General features: G+C 42.4%; 1 protein-coding gene across 1 annotated transcript in view; it reads left to right on the top strand.

Moving 5' to 3' along the window:
- Positions 1-21,502, top strand: part of RNF31 (ring finger protein 31) — a 54,329-nt gene that overhangs the window by 9,195 nt on the left and 23,632 nt on the right. Inside the window, exons 3-14 of the mRNA XM_073671039.1 lie at positions 3,479-3,622; positions 7,408-7,563; positions 7,652-7,711; positions 7,821-7,869; positions 8,422-8,590; positions 9,305-9,908; positions 9,990-10,187; positions 13,365-13,616; positions 13,776-13,958; positions 14,036-14,242; positions 15,363-15,536; positions 15,821-15,919. Of these exons, the coding sequence (XP_073527140.1) occupies positions 3,479-3,622; positions 7,408-7,563; positions 7,652-7,711; positions 7,821-7,869; positions 8,422-8,590; positions 9,305-9,908; positions 9,990-10,187; positions 13,365-13,616; positions 13,776-13,958; positions 14,036-14,242; positions 15,363-15,536; positions 15,821-15,919 (2,295 nt within the window). The remainder of the gene's footprint in view (positions 1-3,478; positions 3,623-7,407; positions 7,564-7,651; positions 7,712-7,820; positions 7,870-8,421; positions 8,591-9,304; positions 9,909-9,989; positions 10,188-13,364; positions 13,617-13,775; positions 13,959-14,035; positions 14,243-15,362; positions 15,537-15,820; positions 15,920-21,502) is intronic.

Genomic DNA, 21,502 nt, shown 5'->3' with positions numbered 1-21,502 from the left:
CCAGGGAATGCACAATCAGCCCAGGTGGGAGGGAGATTGCCATTATTTTTCCCAGCTTGGGAACAGATTTCTCATAGTAATTGGATTTTGAGCCTGATTAAATATGGTCTAAAATTTCAATTTCAAGCTTTTCCTCACAAGAATCATGATTGTTCCCTCTAGTTCCTCCCCAGAACGCCAGACTGCCCTCGTATCGGAAATTCAAGTCTTAATAAGGAAAAATGTCCTGATTGAGGTTCCGGATTCAGAAAAGGGTCTCGGATTCTACTCCCCGCTCTTCTTGGTCCCGAAACCGGATGGGAGTTTCAGGACAATTATAAATCTAAAATCTTTAAATAGCTTCCTTAAAGTAGACACTTTCAAAATGGAATCCTTGAAAACAGTAATAAAATTGCTTTTTCCCCACTGTTATATGGTAGTTCTCGATCTCAAGGATGCGTATTACTATATTCCCATTCATAGTTACTATCAGAAATACCTGAGGCTGGCCATTGAAATTGAGGGGGTGGTTAAACACTTTCAGTACACTGCACTTCCCTTTGGGTTAGCATAGCCCTGCGAATTTTCACCAAATTAATGGCAGAGGTTATGGCCCATATAAGAGAAAGAGACATTCTAATAATCCCTTACCTGGATGATCTCCTGATAGTGGGAAACTCTTTTGTTCAATGCGAGGCCCACCTTCAGGTGACCATGTCTGTCTTGGAGGGTTTGGGGTGGTTTCTAAATTTGGGAAAATCTAGATTAACTCCACTCAAAGCTCAGCAGTATCTGGGGGTCATTTTAGATTCTAAAAAACAGTTATGTTATTTATCTGAAGAAAAAATTACAAGAATCCAGGGTTTGGTAAAACAGTGTATGGATAAACCCTCTATGTCACTCCGTAAAGCCATGTCGCTATTAGGCACCTTAACCTCGAGTTTTTCCGCAGTTCGTTGGTCACAATTTCATTCAAGGGCTCTTCAGTGGGATGTATTGTATAACAACTCAGTCCTAGAGGGACATTTAGACCGTGAGTTTACCCTGTGTCCTCGGGCCATACATTCCCTTCATTGGTGGTTACAACACGATAATCTTTCTAGGGGAGTCCCCTGGGAGTGTAAGCCAACGGCAGTCTTAACTACAGATGCGAGTGCTGCAGGTTGGGGAGCTCACTTCGAAGGAAACTTAGTTCAGGGGACCTGGTCAAGGAGTGAGGTACAGTTGTCCTCAAATGTTAAGGAGCTTTTGGCGGTGGATTATGCGTTCAACAAGTTCCTTATATATTTACAGGGCCAGCATGTCCGTATACTCTCGGACAATCAAGTCTCGGTAGCTTATATAAATCACCAAGGGGGAACCCGCTCAAGAGACTTAATGAGGGTAACGGACAGACTTCTTCAGAAGGCAGAAGATCATTGTCTCTCCCTTTCGGCTATTCATCTAAAAGGGAAAGAAAACCTCACAGCGGATTTCCTAAGCCGTACTTCCATAAAAGAGGGAGAATGGTCCTTGAATCCTCAAATCTTCTCCAGAATTGTGGCAATGTGGGGTCTTCCGACAGTGGACTTATTTGCGACAAAATCCAACCGGAAGGTGACAACATTCTGTTCCCTAAACCCCAGAGAAGAACCCCTGACAGTGGACGCCTTTATGGTTCCCTGGAAATTCCCTCTGGCATATGCATTTCCTCCCATGATCCTGCTTCCAGCAGTTATAAGGAAGATCAGGGCTGACAAGGCCAGAGTAATACTCATATGCCCCTTTTGGCCCAAAAGACCGTGGATCCCTTGTCTCCGAAAAATGTCCATATCAGATCCCTGGATCCTTCCGGAGATTCCGGACCTTCTCACTCAGGGTCCGGTTTCCCATCCTCCAGCCTCGAGTCTCCATTTGACGGCGTGGAATTTGAGAGGGTGCTGTTAACCAACAAGGGATTCCCCGCAAATGTAGTAAATACTCTCTTGTCTAGCAGAAAACCCGTTACCACACGCATTTATGCTAGGACCTGGAGGAAGTTTTTATCATTTACTGAATTTAAACCAGAGGAGGGGCCCCCTATTGGGAAAATACTAGAGTTTCTGCAGCGGGGCTTAGAGTTGGGGCTTACCACTAGTACCTTAAAAGTACAGGTGTCGGCTTTGGGAGCTTTATTTTCTTCCGATATTGCAGCTAATTATTGGATAGCACGATTTATGAAAGCTTCCTTTAGGTGTAGACCCATTATCAAAGCAAAATCCTCTCCCTGGGATTTGAATTTGGTCCTAGATGCCTTAACTAATCCTCCCTTCGAGCCCCTAGATTTAGCCTCCCCAAAAATTATTTTCCTTAAAACAGCCCTGTTAGTGGCCCTGACTTCAGCCAGAAGAGTGAGTGACATACAGGCTCTTTCCATATGTCCGCCATTTACTCAGATTCTGGATGATAGGATTGTATTAAAACCTGACCCAGCCTTTCTTCCAAAAGTAGTCACTCGGTTCCATAGAACTCAGGAGGTAATTCTCCCAACTTTTTGCTTTCCCCCCCAAAAATCAAAAAGAAGAGAGGCTACACCCTTTAGACGTGAGGAGGTGCGTACTCAAATACCTACAGATTTCACGCAGTTTTAGGAAGGATAATTCCCTATTTATATGCCATCAGGGGGCTAGAAAGGGTTGTAAGACCTCAAAGTCTACGATTGCAAGATGGATTAGAGAGGCCATATCTCTCGCCTACTCCTCAGGGAATAAGGAGGTTCCGGAGGGGTTGAGAGCTCATTCCACCAGAGCGATAGCAACCTCCTGGGCGGAGAAGACAAGGCTTTCCATCGAAGAGATATGTAAGGCTGCCACTTGGTCTTCTCCTTCTACCTTTTATAGGCATTATAGATTGGACCTGGGTGTCTCTGCCGATCTCACCTTTGGGAGAAGGGTGCTTCAAGCGGTGGTCCCTCACTAATTTCCTTTCGTCTCTGTAATTCTCTTGTGGTGCTGTCATGGGAGAACGAATAAAGCCTTAGTTACTTACCGGTAACAGGATTTTTCGGAGCACATGACAGCACCCGTATATTCCCTCACTTCACTCGTGTTTTGCACTCCCGTAGAGTTGGCTTTCCTTTGTTTTGTGCACCTTTGGGAGAAGTTGGTGAAAGTAATGTACTTAATGTAATGATGTGTTTATTGTAACTAACCTTGGCGGTCCTCTCATGCTCTGTTAACTAAACTAAGGCGAGAGAGAGGTGCCGCCCTTTTTAACCTGTAGGTTTCCTGTCCTTGATGGGCGGATCCTCTCTCTCGTGGTGCTGTCATGGGCTCCGAAAAATCCCGTTACCGGTAAGTAGCTAAGGCTTTTCTCCAGTTTTCATCCCAATGCGAATGCTCCATATAAAGCACCAGTTTCACAGGCGTTTGTATTTTGCTCTTTTATTATATACTATAGTATAAGCGTGAACTGTCACTCAGTGTTTGAAATGTAAAGTGTTATTATTTCACTTGAATTCATGCTATTCTTCATACCGTAGTTACAACATCTTCGCAGTGTGATTGATGCTCTCAATATCCTGGAGAAATATGGAAAGAATCTCCTCTCCCCACACAGACCTAAGTTCTGGAGAAGTGTCAAATTTAACAACCCAGTGTTTAAATCGACTGTTGATGCCGTTAATGTAAGTCGTATTTCATTATTGTAGCGATTATAGGGCTTTATTTGCATCTGTAGGATGCTTTGCACAATGACTTTCTGGTGACAGTGTTGCCCATAAGTCATAGTAAATTTGCAGAATTTCAGAGACATTGAAGGGAACTTGTCATTGGATTCGGGCAGCATGAATCATTGCCTGGCTGTGTGATTACAGTCAGTCATGTCTTACTCTGAAGCGCTGTAGCGCAGAAAACATACTTTTAAAAGCCGACGGGGATTGTGCGTCTTCAGCTGACCTGTTCGAGGCAGGCCCCACGCCAATTTCCCCTTCTCCTAATCCCCTTAACTGACAGGTCTCTCCGGTATACACACAAAAGGAGCAGTGTGTCAGTCAGCTGAGTCGGGGAGAAGCCGTCGGGGACCAGCCTCAGACTAGGCACATGAGGCACATAGTCCCCATGCTTTTCAAAGTATGTCTTCTCTGAAACGCCTCAGCATTTCAGAGTAAAACATGCACGGCTGCAATTGTGTAGGCAGTGTCTGATTCATGCTGCTTATTGTTCAGGCAGCATGAATCTGACAGGTTCCCTTTAATATTTCCATTGGCTTTAACCTATTTTTGCTAATTGTACTATTTTTTTTTTACATGCCAGGGCTAGATATTATATTAAATGGTCAGTTCAGAGCATTCAGTGTTAGAATAAACACATGACGACATGAAATAAAAGATCGCCACTGTAAAATCTGAGGTGTGACATTATATACCATTATACACTATATCTAGTGCTGAGCTTTCCATATAATGTAGTACAAGGAACTTCTAGGAAGGGAACATCTATTGTGTTATATATATATATATATATATATATATATATATATATACAGTACAGACCAAGAGTTTGGACACGCCTTCTCATTTAAAGATTTTTCTGTATTTTCATGACTATGAAAATTGTACATTCACACTGAAGGCATCAAAACTATGAATTAACACATGTGGAATTATATACTTAACAAAAAAGTGTGAAACAACTGAAAATATGTCTTATATTCTAGGTTCTTCAAAGTAGCCACCTTTTGCTTTCATGACTGCTTTGCACACTCTTGGCATTCTCTTGATGAGCTTCAAGAGGTAGTTACCGGAAATGGTCTTCCAACAATCTTGAAGGAGTTCCCAGAGATGCTTAGCACTTGTTGGCCCTTTCGCCTTCACTCTGCGGTCCAGCTCACCCCAAACCATCTCGATTGGGTTCAGGTCTGGTGACTGTGGAGGCCAGGTCATCTGGCGTAGCACCCCATCACTCTCCTTCTTGGTCAAATAGCCCTTACACAGCCTGGAGGTGTGTTTGGGGTCATTGTCCTGTTGAAAAATAAATGATGGTTCAACTAAACGCAAACAGGATGGAATAGCATGCCGCTGCAAGATGCTGTGGTAGCCATGCTGGTTCAGTATGCCTTCAATTTTGAATAAATCCCCAACAGTGTCACCATGCAAAGCACCCCCACACCATCACACCTCCTCTTCCATGCTTCAAGGTGGGAACCAGGCATGTAGAGTCCATCCGTTCACCTTTTCTGCGTCGCACAAAGACACGGGGGTTGGAACCAAAGATCTCAAATTTGGACTCATCAGACCAAAGCACAGATTTCCACTGGTCTAATGTCCATTCCTTGTGTTCTTTAGCCCAAACAAGTCTCTTCTGCTTGTTGCCTGGCCTTAGCAGTGGTTTTCTAGCAGCTATTTTACCATGAAGGCCTGCTGCACAAAGTCTCCTCTTAACAGTTGTTGAAGAGATGTGTCTGCTGCTAGAACTCTGTGTGGCATTGACCTGGTCTCTAATCTGAGCTGCTGTTAACCTGCGATTTCTGAGGCTGGTGACTCGGATAAACGTATCCTCAGAAGCAGAGGTGACTCTTGGTCTTCCTTTCCTGGGGCGGTCCTCATGTGAGCCAGTTTCTTTGTAGCACTTGATGGTTTTAGCAACTGCACTTGGGGACACTTTCAAAGTTTTCCCAATTTTTCGAACTGACTGACCTTCATTTCTTAAAGTAATGATGGCCACTCGTTTTTCTTTACTTAGCTGCTTTTTTCTTGCCATAATACAAATTCTAACAGTCTATTCAGTAGGACTATCAGCTGTGTATCCACCAGACTTCTGCACAACACAACTGATGGTCCCAACCCCATTTATAAGGCAAGAAATCCCACTTATTAAACCTGACAGGGCACACTTGTGAAGTGAAAACCATTTCCGGTGACTACCTCTTGAAGCTCATCAAGAGAATGCCAAGAGTGTGCAAAGCAGTCATCAAAGCAAAAGGTGGCTACTTTGAAGAACCTAGAATATAAGACATATTTTCAGTTGTTTCACACTTTTTTGTTAAGTATATAATTCCACATGTGTTAATTCATAGCTTTGATGCTTTCAGTGTGAATGTACAATTTTCATAGTCATGAAAATACAGAAAAATCTTTAGATGAGTACTGTGTATATGTGTATATATATATATATATATATATATATATATATATATATATATATATATATATATATAATTTATTATTGATTACATGATAACATGAGCTTTATAGGCGATTGAGGTTGAGTTGTCAATTAAGAGTCAATGAGCTAATTGAGTGTCTGACACTGTTCTTTTTTTTTTTTTGCCAGAGACCGCACCATTCTTGTACAGGGGCTGGGTATTTTCAGCGAAGAGCTATTCACTTTAATAGGGCTCCGCTGAAATGCCAGACCATTCCCATAGCGTGGCAGACTTTTTTTTTTTTTTTTATAAAAGTGTACTTTCGGAGAAAACAATAACTCCACAAATGCTCTTAGATCTTCATGTGTAGAACATCTGTGGAGTCTTTACCGTTAAAGCTCAGTCATTGTGCTGCAATCCCCTCTTTCCTTTTAATTCCGTAAGATGAAGTTGCTGGATCCTGTCACCGGTCACTGGTTCTACCGCTTGCTAGCCCTCATTCCACTTGTTATTCCTCTCCTCCCTGTCCGTACACTTGTTGTTAACATGGCACATAAGGGGTATTCACTTTCTATAAAGTGATGGCTAGGATATACCATCATTTTACCATTATTGGGTTTAACCTCTGGGGCAGAAGCAAATTCTAAGAATGAGGGTGCTGCAATACCTATTTAGCGTTGTGCCCCCCTCAAAGTCTTAGGGGTACAAAGATAAAAATAAAATGAATTGTGCCAGCTGTAATTCCTTTACACAGCCAAGGGACTGGGAGTGCAGCTGTGCAAGGCAAGGCATTCATTTTATGAGAAGTCCCTACTTGCAATAGCACATCTACAGATTCACATCCAGTAAGCAATTCCTTGTTTGTATAAAATACTCAAATTATTTTAGCTATTGCCTTTTCTCTATCCGACTCTATTTCTGTCTCTGTCTATATCTAGTATATGTGACATCAGCAGGAATAAAGCAAATACCTGCATTTCTTCAAGTCTCCTCCTATTCTAATACACTAATAAACAGAATAGCGCATTTTATTAACTCTAGATTATAAACATGAATTTACACATCAAGGTACAAAGGAGAGGTTGGACGAGAAATTACTAAATCATAATCCTTTTGTCCTTTTAGTTGTGATTTCTGAATATTTTTGTAATAGAAAATAAAGACAATAAATTGAAAAATTAAAAAAGTATAGTGAAAATGCCAATCCAAAGGAAGCATTTTGGGTAGACTGAATGTCACTATGTCTTGGCTGATTTACTAGAATCCATCAGAGTATTTTGCTGTGATATTTATATATAATGAGCCACTGCTTTTCTTACCTCCTAGGGTGGGCGTCATGTCTTGTCATTGTATGGCTACACACAGTCTCTTCCAGACGGTCTTAGCTTCCCGGATACTGAGGAGGAACCGGATATCGCCAATGTTGCCTCTGTGACAGCAGATGTCATCATCCTGCACCGTGAGCTCAATCTTTTGATTTCTGTGAGTGCCTCATTGCTGTTAGGTCTGGATTCTGTTTTTCAAATCCTATAATTATCCTTACCAGAAATCATAACCTATTTTTCCCCAGAACTCCCATCCATATCAGGATCAAGCGGCAAAGGAACTGTTGATTATGAATGCGTCTCAGGTAAAGTAGGTTTTGATATCTTTATGCAGTTTGTACAGTAATATTTGTTGATTTATGCATCCTTTTAAATAACAGTTTTTGTGACAATTGGGTTTTTGTATATTTGCAGCCAGCCTTGGTTTCAGATTCGGTCGTTTTTTCTAGACCTACCCCATCAGGTAAGGCAAAAATTGCTTTGACATTTAAATCTACTCTTTTATTCTCAGCCTTTTATTAGAGAGTTCTACAGAAAGCCTGAAAGGTGCACATTAAAATAAAATCTTCGCACTTCCAATGATAGTAAAAAATCTCTGTTATTACCCAATCACATTAACAAAAGTATAAAGAATTTAAAGCAATCAAACATATAAATGGCCAAGGGTTTACACTAAACCTCTCGTGTGGACCCTAACAAAAAGCGGAATAGGCTCTAAATTAGGACAAGGGAACCAACAATACAAAATTTACCCAATTTATGGACCCATAAGCATGAATATACATATGAGTTAGTATGTAAATACATATAGTACATGTCATGTTTGCACATATATGTACCTCTCCAACTTTGGCAGATTGGGCAGTGCCTTTTACCTTCAATGTTATGTATTTGAGAATTGCATTATATTCTGAATTTGTCTGTTTGTGCATGCTTTATTTTAATCTGTCTTATAAGGCATTATGACATTTGTAGAATCTAAGTTCATATTTTTTGGTACTGATTATGTCTCTAGTCTCAGAAGCACCTCCTGAAGGATGTGGACTGTGTGGTGTGAAGACAGTCTCTGTTGTGTGTAATTCATGTAATGATGCGCTGTGTTTAGAGTGCGATCAGAGAGTGCACTCGCATCCCAATCGATCACATCACCAACGCACCCCCTGTGGCACACCACCCACACACAGGTATTGGTCATATTTAAAAATATATATATATATATATATATATATATATGTATGTATGTATGTATGTATGTATGTATGTAGTGGTATGTGCAATTTTGAAATAATTTTTAAATACACATTGAAGTAATAAAACTAAAGGTTTTGTAAATTCTTAAAATTATTCTGTTATGTGTCTACATGGTAAAGGACTACAATAATTGTGTATTTTGATTTGCATTGTTATGATGCGATCTGGCCATTCGTAATTTGTTACAGGGTTGTCTACTAAATTTTTTATATTAAAAATGGGCCTTTGTAGTAATCAAACAACCAGCAGATATCCGTCCACTGCCCTTGTCCCCCACCAATCTTCTTTCTTCAGGTGGTCATATCACGTGACTATTTAATACCTCCATGAGTTTATTTTTCATATAAAAAATGTAGTGGTTACCCATTTATTAGCCTAATTCTTGTAGATTTGCTGAAAGTAAGACAAAGACAGAAGAGAGTATGACTGCTGCTCAGACTACATAAGGTTTGCTTGTAGTCTGTTACCATAGACACTTATGTGTCTACAGCTCAGTACACACCTATAACAGTAGAACATTTTGCAGAGCTATTTTTTTTTTTATTTAAGTTGTGTTGAAGCAATAAAACAATTGTTACAAAAATGTACATTCCCTTTAATCAGACTTCTGAAGGCTTCTTTTTCTTTTTTTTTTTTTTTTAATAAAGGCTCAAGGATGATGAATTTGTTTCACCTGTTTCATCTCGCCCACCATGGCAATGTATGTCATGCCATATTTTAAATAGAGGGGGGTCAGTGCTGTGTGTGGGCTGTGATCGCCCCCGTGGTTGTAACAATGCATCAAGCTTGGCATTAGAAGCTTCTTTGCAGAAAGACACATGGGTGTGCCAGGCTTGTACTCTACAAAATCCTTCTTCAGCCGTCTTGTGTGGAGCGTGTGAGCGACCTCGCTTAGCCGGGAAACCATCTAGAGATGGCCTTGAGTCTGCTGCTTTTACCTTGATGGATACTAAGGAAACTGGAGACTTTCACAAGACAACTGGCTTAACTGACCAGAGTAGACTTATGTCTGTGTCAGAAAATAGCAAGACATCTGTGTCTGGTAGTATGTATGACAAATCTGCCGATATTGAGAGAACTATCTCAAGGTCACTAACCCAAGTGAATAACAATGCTAGTCTTTGCTCAAAGAAAAGCAGCCCCGACAACTCAATCATGACTGAGAGACCCATCATGGACTTGAGAAGCAGCTTGGACATTTTTTCTGAACGGCTAAATGGTGAAAAGGAAAATCAAATGAAAATGTCAAAGGTAATTGTAATAGGATAGTAAGCTGTAAAAATAAATGAGAAAGGGATGAAAGTACTTTAACCTTTGTTATGTGGACCCTAGGGTTGGCAGTGCTCGCACTGCACCTTTTACAACATGTGCACTGGCCGTGTTTGTCAGGTGTGTGACCGAACGAGCGAAGGAGTGATACCTACAGAAGAAAATAAGAAAAAGGAAGAAGACAGACAGATAAAATATCAGGATGAGATGAGACAAAAGCAATTAAAGGAGGATGGAGCAAAAATAGTGGCAATGATTAAGGTTAGTGAAATGCAAAAAAGAAACTTGCAGTGCTCACTATCTGTAAAGCGCCTTCCCATGCTTCCAGATCCATCAAATTGGTGTCATCAAATGAAAATTTTAGGTGCACAATGTGTATTATGTAGACCATCCTAATTCATATTTAAGGCTGCATTAAAGGGAATCTGTCTGTATGATCAACCCTCCTAAGCTGTCTATATGGGCATGCAGGCAATAGAAATCTGAATATAATGATATCTTGACATTCCGATGTCTTATTTCAGAGAAATACTCATTTTTCTTAGATCTTAATTAGTGATGAGCGAGTATGTTTTGTTAACCCTTTCGCCGAGTATGCTCAGCCGAGCACCGATGATTTACAGCTGCTCGGTGATATGGTTGAATCGCTCCCGTGTGCATGATTTGCAACTGTTTGACAGTTTTATTACATGGGAGGAATGTCTATTTCTTACACATTCCTCACATGCATTACAGCTGTCAAACAGTCACAAATCATGCACATGGGAGCGATTCAAACATAACACCAAGCAGCTGTAAATACTCGGTGCTCGGCCCGAGCATACTCGGACAGAACATACTCGCTCAACACTAATCTTAATAGCTTATTTTTATATTATGTACTGGACCTAGATCTCCCTGAGAATCTGTCTTAAGAGCTTATTTTAAATGAAAGGGGCGCTACCAGTGTGACATGTAATGACTGACAGTTATAATCATACTCAGCAGGACATACTTATTGCAAACAAATGTACAGCTGCAGTTGTCCTCTTAGGCGAGGGTCACACGAGTGTATAAAAAAAATCGGTCTGATTTTCATCCAGAAAAGTGGGACAATTTTTTTTTTTCATTTGTCATCTGTGTGCAGTCCGTATGCAATCCGTTTTTTCTACTCAGCAGTTATTAATCATTTACAGGAGCATTTACAGTTTCCTGTGTTTCAGAACTGCAATGTATCCGTAAAAATTGGATGTCATACTGTGGCTCTGTATGGCATCAGATTTTTTTTTTCTCACACCCACAGACTTGAATGGGTGAGTCTCATCTAATTTCAGAGCCAAATTGCAGCATTTGGCTCTGAAAGAAACGTTCAGCAGCACTGACTCATTGAATAACATTGGTCCGAGTTCAATACCTTTTTTTTTTTTATCAGTTTGTACTGATTTATATGGTGGTGTAAGCGAACTCTTAGGCTATGCGCCCACGATGCCGAAATGCTACAGATTTTTCCTGAGCGTTTCTGCATCTCCCTGGCAGAAAAAACTCATGCGGATTTTACATGCGTTTTCCTGCCAGGGACAAGCGGAAGTGAAGCGTTCTTCACATGCGTTTCCGCATGCGGGTTGACAAGAGCTTTCCAAGCGATTTTAGCATCACTTTGAAAGTGCTTGACAACTTGGTCACACTATATAAATCCATTCAAACAGCATGTATTTATATAGTGTGACCTTAAAGAATGGTAAAAAATAAATATTATACTTACTTTCTGATGGCCCCCGGTGTCCTTATCCGATCTGTCCTGGCTTGCCGGCAGCTCGCGGTGGTCTAAAAGGACCTGCCATGACGTCATTTAGTCATGTGACGGGTCACGCGACCGCCGACTGATCAGATAAGGACACCGGGGGCCATCAAAAGCTAAGTATAATGTATATTTTTTATTTTATTCTTTTTTTTACAGGTACTATGGTACCCGGGTCCTTAGGAGAGTCTCCTCTTCTCCAAACCCGGGTACCATCCGCACATTGAACCGCGTGATATCCGCATGTGCAGATGCAGTGATGCGGATATCATGCTGTCCAATGCAAGTCAATGGCGGCGAAAACGCCGCGATTCTGCAAAATAATTGGTAGTGCTGCGTTTTTTTCCGCAATGATAATCCGCACCGGAAATTTCTGCAGCATGAGCACAGCACATGCGGATTATCATTGGGGAACATGGCAGACCTTCTACCAAGCGTTTTTTAAGCATTTCTGCAGCGGAATTGCCGCTGCGGAAGCACTTAAAAAACGTATAGTGGGCACACAGCCTAACAGCGCTGTGCCTGATTTAATCTAACTCACAGGCAGCCAGTGTGGGGGAGGGGCAGTCCAGCAGAACTCATTATAAACACATCTGATGTTATAGTTCTCCTCTGTGCTGTTAGCTTTGCTGTACACTCTCTCTCCACACTAGCTGTGAGAGGCGAAAGCTAAAAGTGTTGCAGTCAGGCACAGCTCTGCAACTGAGCTAACAGCAGAAGAGGAGCGCTGCAGCTGCAAGTGTTTGTAATGAGACATGTTCAATTCTGGACATCTAGCAGCACTTTGGAACACTCAGGGGACCGGACTGGTTCCCTATAGCTGAAGTTGGCTCCTGCTACCTCACTTTGGCATCTTATGTTCTCTTTTTGCTGCTCACATAATCCATCAAATTGAAAAGTAAGACAAAATTTGGGTGCAAATTCTGGTGCCGACTTAGACAAGACATTCCGAAAATGCACAAATTTATCAACAGCATAAGCCACTTTGATAAATTTGGCAAATTTTAAGACTTTAAGTCACAACTTCCCCTTGAAAAAGCAAGACTACAACCACACGAAACTCGCTTTGGGGAGCGTTTTACATCCGTTTTTTGGCAGCTTGAACCCTCATGCCACGTGGCAATCCCTGTGGCCAATCAACAGCCACTTCACTCTCCCCTCCTTCGAACAAATCACACATCCGGAAGAAGTGAGAGAGCAGCTGCAGCTCTCATACCTTCAGATGTCTGTTATGTCTGAAGGAGGGGACAGTGAACTGGCCGCAGAGTTTGCGTGACATAATAATGTCACACAAGCCCCGGGATTGCCAGTGCCAACCCTGCTGGAATGGCGCCCGCACCAGAGGGGAGTATACTTACTATTATTTTACTTGGGGGAAACATAGGATAACTTAAAGGGGTTGTTCACTACTCAGACAGCCCTTTCTCAATCACTAACACATTTGTACATATTTTTTACTTTATATATTGAATGAAAGCCACCTCTAAGTACCATTTGTCCAAAACATGGGTTACTGTACATTTTTAGTGTTTTTTTTTGTGGTGGTTACTTGTTTTCCATTTATTGAACTTCATTTGCAGTTTAGGACATTAATGCACAAACAGACTCATAAGTGAAAGTTAAAGCATTACATACTTGTAATCCTATGTCCATTCTTTCAGGAAGGGGAGGCCTATGGGGTGTCTCCAGAAGAAGTTTGCAGTGCAGTACGATACTCGGGTACAGAGGTGCCTCTTTCGTGGCTGCAGTCTGAGCTTGTTTATGTGTTAGAACATTTAATTGATGCTGCGTCTCAGAAAGCAGGCTCCAAGCTGGGGGCTTTCACAGCAGAAGAAGCTCGTAGTGCATGGCTATCATGTGGAGGTGATATGGAGGAAGCGGTGAACCTATGCATCATACAGCGAAGGAACAAGGTTAGTTACTAGCAAGGGAGCACAATGTTTACACTTAAAAGAGATCCACACGATTGTTTTACTTTTATGGATAATTACTCAGCAATTACTAATTTTGTAGACAGTGATGTGATGCAGTTAGTGTATACTAAACGCTCTCTCTTTGGTTACACTTTCTAGGTGGAAGAACTATGTGGCCTTGGCTTCCAAAATCGAGATAAAGTGGTTGCTGCCCTCTATGAGAGTGCCGGCAGTGTAACTAGAGCACTTAGCATTTTACAAAAACCTCTTCTGGAGCCCTTTCTCAAACGTCTATGGGAAGATAAAGAAGTTCCATTTGAGATAAACTCTGGAGACAGACAGGTGCTTGTGATCTATTTAGTGTGTTTGATGAGTAGGATTTTGTAGTTTGGATACTAAAGCTGTTCCTGATCTTTTAGGCACTTCTTAGACGATTGCTTGCAGAACATGCTCTACATAGTTGGGGACGTGCAGAGCTGGCTCTCTCGCTGCTTCAGGAAGGTGAAGGACGGTATAACCTTCAGGATGTTGTTGAAGCAGTGAGGGAATCACAAGACCGTGACTTTATCAAGAGGATGCTAACTCAAGAATGTGCAGTCTGTGGATGGCAGCTTCCACGCAATAAGGTACCATTGGGCACATAGAATAATACTGGCATATCACTCATCACTACAACAGTGTGGATGCTCATTTTATAGTATTCCACTTTTTGCAGCACCAGAGTTTGTTCACCTCCACCTTTTTTTTACTTGCATATATTATTATTGCCATATAATGTTAGAAATAGTGGTGATGGGCTTCATAAATTTAGTTTTCTTAATTTAAAGGGATTTTCACAGAATTTACACTCATTAACTATCCATGTCATAGGTGTTGTATCTCTGGAGATCCGACCCTTAAGCTTGGTTGACTGAATGAGATGCCCCTGGAGGTGCTTGGGGCAGGGTAGTAGGATTGGCTCTCCTTAAAGAGACCAGCTGAGTATCAAGTCTGATTTGTAATACATTGTCGGTACAAACTTGCAGATTAGTCTTTTTTCCATGAACAGGTGTTTTGGTGGTACTTGCCCATCATAAATGCAGGCTGACTGAGATCTCATTGATGCTGCTGTGGAGGGGGACTGTGATCTGGCAGCTATCCCTTCTGCACTATATTAAAACAGCCATGATAAGTTCTGTGCAGACTGCCTTTATTGTTTGGCATCCAGATCAGAAATGCTCTTCTTCAGACAGAGGAACACTGTTCATTGTTTGCAGTCAGATTTCCATAGTCATCCAAAGGTTGTTGTAAAATACAGGCCTTGATCTGTAATTGGTGGGAAAAGGGTGTAGACGTATTAATGAAAGGAAGCAGTTTTGTGTTGAGAGTACTCTGCCAAAATTGTACAGTTATGCCTATATGCACAAAGGGGGTTAAATGTTCCTAGTCAGCAACCATGTGCTCCTGGTGATTGGGGTTAAAGTAGCTAGTCAACAACAGTGTGCTTCTGAAGATTGGGCTTAAAGTAGATAGTCAACAACAGTGTGCTCCTGAAGATTGGGCTTAAAGTATCTAGTCAACAACAGTGTGCTCCTGAAGATTGGGCTTAAAGTATCTAGTCAACAACAGTGTGCTCCTGAAGATTGGGCTTAAAGTATCTAGTCAACAACAGTGTGCTCCTGAAGATTAAGTGTATGCAGCAATACCTTTCCTGTAGGTTATTTGCAGTCACCACATACAAAATTTTTGATCTTGCCTCTTTTCCAGATGCGCTCTTTAACGTCTTGCGAGTGCTGCATCTGCCCAGACTGCTTTCGGATGCACTTTACGGTTGCATTAAAGGAGAAACACATTAGAGATATGGTGTGCCCAGCATGCGAGGAGCCAGAGATTAGTGATGAGGGTGAACTCTTACACTATTTTTCTACACTTGATATCCTGGTAAGTTTATTTTTCAGCAATGTACCCATTTTATATGAATCTGTGGAAGCAAAACATTTTTTTCCATTAGAATCTCTTAAAATCTTCCCATAGGTGCTTCACACACACTAGAAGAATATTCAGACTGGTTTGCCTTTTTGATTGGTGTACAAACAGTTGAACTTTATTGAGTTATTTATTGTAAAATATATCAAACATCTGTATTTACTTATTGCTTTTATCATGGTTTTTGATTTATAATACAAGTGTGTAATAACTTCATTTTTTTCTGGGGTGCTTTCCAGTTACGGGACACTCTGGAGGAGGATGCGTACAATTTATTCCATAAAAAGTTGACAGAGAGGACACTTATGAAAGACCCCAAATTTCTTTGGTGCACACATGTGGGTATACCTAAAATATTTAATTTTGGCTTTACTTAGGATGTGACAATGGTTCAGTTCTTACTTCTAATGCAAGATAGAAGCTTGCCCAAAGAAAAGATTATTATTGTCAAAATATTGCAGGTCGAAATAAAGGGTTAAGAACCTTAGTAATAAAATTGTAATTTTCTGGGTCCTTTATGTAGAAAGTGCAATACAAATGTCTGTTGTAGTAGAAAGAAGAGGGCTACGTGCCAAGTATTTGGAGATCATGAAGTACTTGTCTTTGCGCATACCATAATTACTTTTTAACACTGGCAAGAAGTGACCTCCTTGTAATAAACCATTTATAATATACCTAGTGTTGATCGATTATGTTCTGTCCGAGTACGCTCGGGCCGAGCTCCGAGTATTTATAGCTGCTCGGTGATATGATTGAATCGCTCCCGTGTGCATGATTTGCAATCGTTTGACAGTTTTATTACATGTGAGGAATGTGTAAGAAATAGACATTCCTCACATGTAATAAAACTGTCAAACAGTTGCAAATCATGCACACGGGAGCCGATTCAACCATATCACCGAGCAGCTATAATTACTCGGAGCTCGGCCCGAGCATACTCGGTGAAAGGGTTAATTTTCACCGCGTTCCAAATTATTATGCAAATTTATATTTTTCCCCTTCTCCCATGACAGCACCACCTGAGAGAGGGTATCTGCCCACCAAGGACAGGAACCTACTGAATAAAAAGGCGGTACCTCTCTTCCGCATCAGTTTTGGTTCCTGTCCTTGATGGGAGCCTCTCTAGGTGGTGCCTCGCCTACCTGTGCCTGGGGTCTGCAGTGGATCCCGGGATCGATGCGGCCTGGAGGCCGTGAAGAGACAGCAGATGGCCCTCTGTTCCCAGCCCCATCTTGCTATACCTGGGTCTGCGTGCGGGGGGGGCGCCTTCCGGGGTCCTCTCCCGCATGCGCTGGGTCCTGCAGCCGGGTCTGTGCACGCACGATGGCTGTGGCTGGGCGCGCCGGCAGGCAGGCCTTCCGGGCGGGCTGCGCACGTGCAGGGTCGCGTCGTGCCCTGTGACGTAGCACGCCGGAAGCCTGGATCTGCGCATGCGCGGGGTACGATTTCTGGGTCATCCCCGTGCAAGCGCGCCGGGAGTCGCTGGGTCTGCGCACGCGCAGGAGGGACTCTGCTGCGTAGCGCGTTCCAGCCGGCAGGTGTGGAAGAGGAAAGGCCAGCTGCCGCCGCCTTCTAAGCGGGGATGCCCCTTTGAAGAGGAAGATGCAGCTAAGTGGGACAAAACCCCTAAAATTGATGTGGCCATCGCGAAGTCCTCAAAAAGATCCACCCTACCCTTTGAGGATTTGGGGACCCTAAAAGATCCGCTTGATAAAAAAGCGAAGTCTTTTTTAAAACAGGTCTGGGAGTCCTCGGCTGGGGCTCTTAAACCGGCAGTGGCAGCCACCTGCACCGCTAGGTCTATGATGATCTGGCTTCAACAGTTAGAGGACCAGATCAAAGGGAATGTCTCTAGAGAGAAAATTCTGTCAGGTCTGCCTCTTTTGCAAGGGGCGGCTGCATTCCTTGCAGATTCAGTTAGGCTGGCTGCCGGGTCAGCAAATCTTTCTAATGCAGCCCGCAGGGCATTATGGCTCAAGAGCTGGCCGGGGGATGTGCAGTCAAAATCTAAACTTTGCTCAATCCCTTGCGAAGGGGACTTTCTTTTTGGGAAGGCCTTAGATGACATCCTGGATAAGGCAGCGGACAAGAAACATGGGTTTCCTACTGTGTCTGTTCCCCGATATAAGAGCTCCTTTCGGAAAAGGAAATACAATCAGAGCAAGTTTACTAGAGACCAAAGTGGTTGGAGAGACAGGAAGCCGAAGCCCCTAAGGCCATGTGCCCACGTAGCGTTTTTGCAGCGTTTTTACGGCTGCAAAAAACGCTTGTAAAACAGTCTGCCATGCAAAGCAATGTGAATTCGGATGTGCTGTGCACATGATGCGCTAATTTGCGTGCCAAATTCACATTGCGTTGCAAAACGCAGCATGACCATTTCTACAGCGATTACGCTGCAAATTCGCGGCCATTGAAGAACATTGAAATGCAGCAAACCCGCAGGTATATGTGGATTTGCTTTGTTTCAATTAAATTCAATGGCCGCAAATTTGCAGCGTAATCATGGTGCATGTGGTACCCGGGATGAAGAGGAGACTACAACTCCTCTTCATCCCGGCTACCACGCGGTGAAAAAAAGAAATAAAAAAGTTAAAAACAAACAAAACCTGTATATTCAACTCTCCGGTGGCCCCCGGTCTGCTCCCGGCCACGTCCTCTTTCCTTGGCGTCCCGCGGTGTACTGTCAGGACCTGCGGTGACGTCATTTAGTCAACTGATGGTCACGCGACCGCTGACGTCGGCGGTCAGGTGATGGTCGCGTGACCATCAGCTGACTAAATGACGTCACCGCAGGTCCTGACGGTACACTGCGGGACGCCGAAGAGAGAGGATCGCCGCCGGGAGGAGACTGGAGAGGTGAGTATACAGGTTTTTTTTGATTTTTAACGTTTTAATTCTCTTTTTTTTTTTTTTTTTTTAACTATAGATGCTGCATTTAAAGCATGGACTTACAGTTATATGAAAAAGTTTGGGCACCCCTATTAATCTTAAGCTTAATGTTTTATAAAAATTGGTGTTTTTGCAACAGCTATTTCAGTTTGATATATGTAATAACTGTTGGACACAGTAATGTTTCTGCCTTGAAATGAGGTTTATTGTACTAACAGAAAATGTACAATCTGCATTCAAATAAAATTTGACAGGTGCATAAGTATGGGCACCCTTATCATTTTCTTGTTTTAAATACTCCTACCTACTTTTTACTGACTTACTAAAGCACTTTTTTTGGTTTTGTAACCTCATTGAGCTTTGAACTTCATAGCCAGATGTATGCAATCATGAGAAAAGCTTCTTAAAGTGGCCACTTGCAAGTTGTTCTCCTGTTTGAATCTCCTCTGAAGAGTGGCATCATGGGCTCCTCAAAACAACTGTCAAATGATCTGAAAACAAAGATTATTCAACATAGTTATTCAGGGGAAGGATACAAAAAGCTGTCTCAGAGATTTAACCTGTCAGTTTCCACTGTGAGCAACATAGTAAGGAAATGGAAGAACACAGGGACAGTTCTTGTTAAGGCCAGAAGTGGCAGGCCAAGAAAAACAACAGAAAGGCAGAGGAGAAGAATGGTGAGATCAGTCAAGGACAATCCTCAGACCACCTCCAGAGAGCTGCAGCATCAACTTGCTGCAGATGGTGTCACTGTGCATCGATCAACTATACAACGCACTTTGCACAAGGAGAAGCTGTATGGGAGAGTGATGCGAAAGAAGCCGTTTCTGCAAGCACGCCACAAACCGAGTCGGCTGAGGTATGCAAAAGCACATTTGGAGAAGCCAATTTCTTTTTGGAAGAAAGTCCTGTGGACTGATGAAACCAAGATTGAGTTGTTTGGTCATACAAAAAGGCGTTATGCATGGCGGCAAAAAAACACAGCATTCCAAGAAAAACACTTGCTACCCACAGTAAAATTTGGTGGAGGTTCCATCATGCTTTGGGGCTGTGTGGCCAATGCCGGCACCGGGAATCTTGATAGAGTTGAGGGACACATGGATTCCACTCAGTATCAGCAGATTCTTGACAATAATGTTCAAGAATCAGTGACAAAGTTGAAGTTACGCAGGGGATGGATCTTTCAGCAAGACAATGATCCAAAACACCGCTCCAAATCTACTCAGGCATTCATGCAGAGGAACAATTACAATGTTCTGGAATGGCCATCCCAGTCCCCAGACCTGAATATCATTGAACATCTGTGGGATCATTTGAAGAAGGCTGTCCATGCTCGGCGACCATCAAACTTAACTGAACTGGAATTGTTTTGTGAAGAGGAATGGTCAAAAATACCTTCATCCAGGATCCAGGAAATCATTAAAAGCTACAGGAAGCGACTAGAGGCTGTTATTTTTGCAAAAGGAGGATCTACTAAATATTAATGTCACTTTTCTGGTGAGGTGCCCATACTTATGCACCTGTCAAATTTTGTTTGAATGCAGATTGCACATTTTCTGTTAGTACAATAAACCTCATTTCAAGGCAGAAACATTACTGTGTCCAACAGTTATTACATATATCAAACTGAAATAGCTGTTGCAAAAACACCAATTTTTATAAAACATTAAGCTTAAGATTAATAGGGGTGCCCAAACTTTTTCATATAACTGTATATTGTGTGACCAACTTGTCAAGCACTTTTCCAAGTGATGCTCAAAATCGCTTGGAAAACTGCTTGAAAAAACGCATGCGAAAACGCATGTAAAAACGCTTCTCTCTGGCAGAAAAAACGCATGTAAATCTGCATGCGTTTTTTTCTGCCAGAGAGAGGCAAAAACGCTCTGCATCAAATCTGCTACGTGGGCACATAGCCTAAGTGACGGATCTCCCCAGGTGGGAGGAAGGTTGTCCCACTTCCTGCCTGCCTGGGAAAAAATATTGTCCAGTGCTTGGATTTTAGGGATAATCAGGAGGGGGCTGAAGTTGGAATTCAAAGACATTCCCAGGAACACCGTCAGGATTTCAGCCCCCAGAGGCCTAAGGGAACAGATGGCCCTGCAATAGGAAGTACTCACTCTGGTTGTGAAGGGGGTTCTGGTAGAAACACCTGTACCCGAGCAAGGGAGAGGGTTTTACTCAACTCTCTTCCTAATAAAGAAGCCGGATGGCTCCTTCCGAACCATTGTCAACTTGAAGAAGCTGAACGATCATTTGATTTACAGGCCATTCAAAATGGAATCAATAAAATCGGCCAAAAAAATGTTGTTTCCAGAATGCTATATGTGCGTCCTCGATTTGAAGGACGCCTACCATCACGTCCCAATCTTTCCTGCACACCAACAGTTTCTGAGGGTTGCTGTACGGTTCGGCAAGCACATAAGGCATTTTTAGTTCGCAGCTCTTCCCTTTGGCATCTCCATGGCTCCAAGGGTTTTTACAAAGATTATCCTGGAAGTCACAGCGCATCTAAGGGAGAAAGATATCCTAGTCATCCCTTACCTGGACGATTTTTTATTGGTGAGCAGATCAAAACAGCTCTGCGCACTGGCTCTGGTAGAAGTCATGGCCTGGGTTGGATGTTAAACTTAGAAAAATCGAGACTAGAACCAAAAAAGGTTCAGTCATTCCTGGGTCTCATTTTGGACTCGGAAAACCAGAATTGTTTTCTGCCAGAGGACAAGAAACTAAAGATCAGCTCCCTCATATCACGCGTAATCAACAATCCATCCATGACATTGAGAAATGTAATGTCTCTATTGGGTACGATGACATCTTGTATCCCAGCAGTTCAGTGGGCCCAGTTCCATACCAGATGTCTTCAGCAGTAGATCCTGACAGCAGACAAACGGCTCAGAGGTCGCCTCGATGGAAAAATATCCCTTTCAAGTTTAGTAATCAACTCGCTGGAGTGGTGGATGAATCCGGTAAATCATTCTCTGGGGGTTCCTTGGTCTTTGCAGGTGTCGGATACGATTACGACAGACACAAGC

This window comes from Phyllobates terribilis, unplaced genomic scaffold, assembly GCF_046119375.1.
Source record: "Phyllobates terribilis strain yellow unplaced genomic scaffold, ASM4611937v1 Scaffold_1__5_contigs__length_1240528914, whole genome shotgun sequence".
NCBI classification, from domain to species: Eukaryota; Metazoa; Chordata; class Amphibia; order Anura; family Dendrobatidae; genus Phyllobates; species Phyllobates terribilis.
Note: the sequence above shows the minus strand (reverse complement) of the source record. Positions and strands in the feature narration are given on the sequence as shown.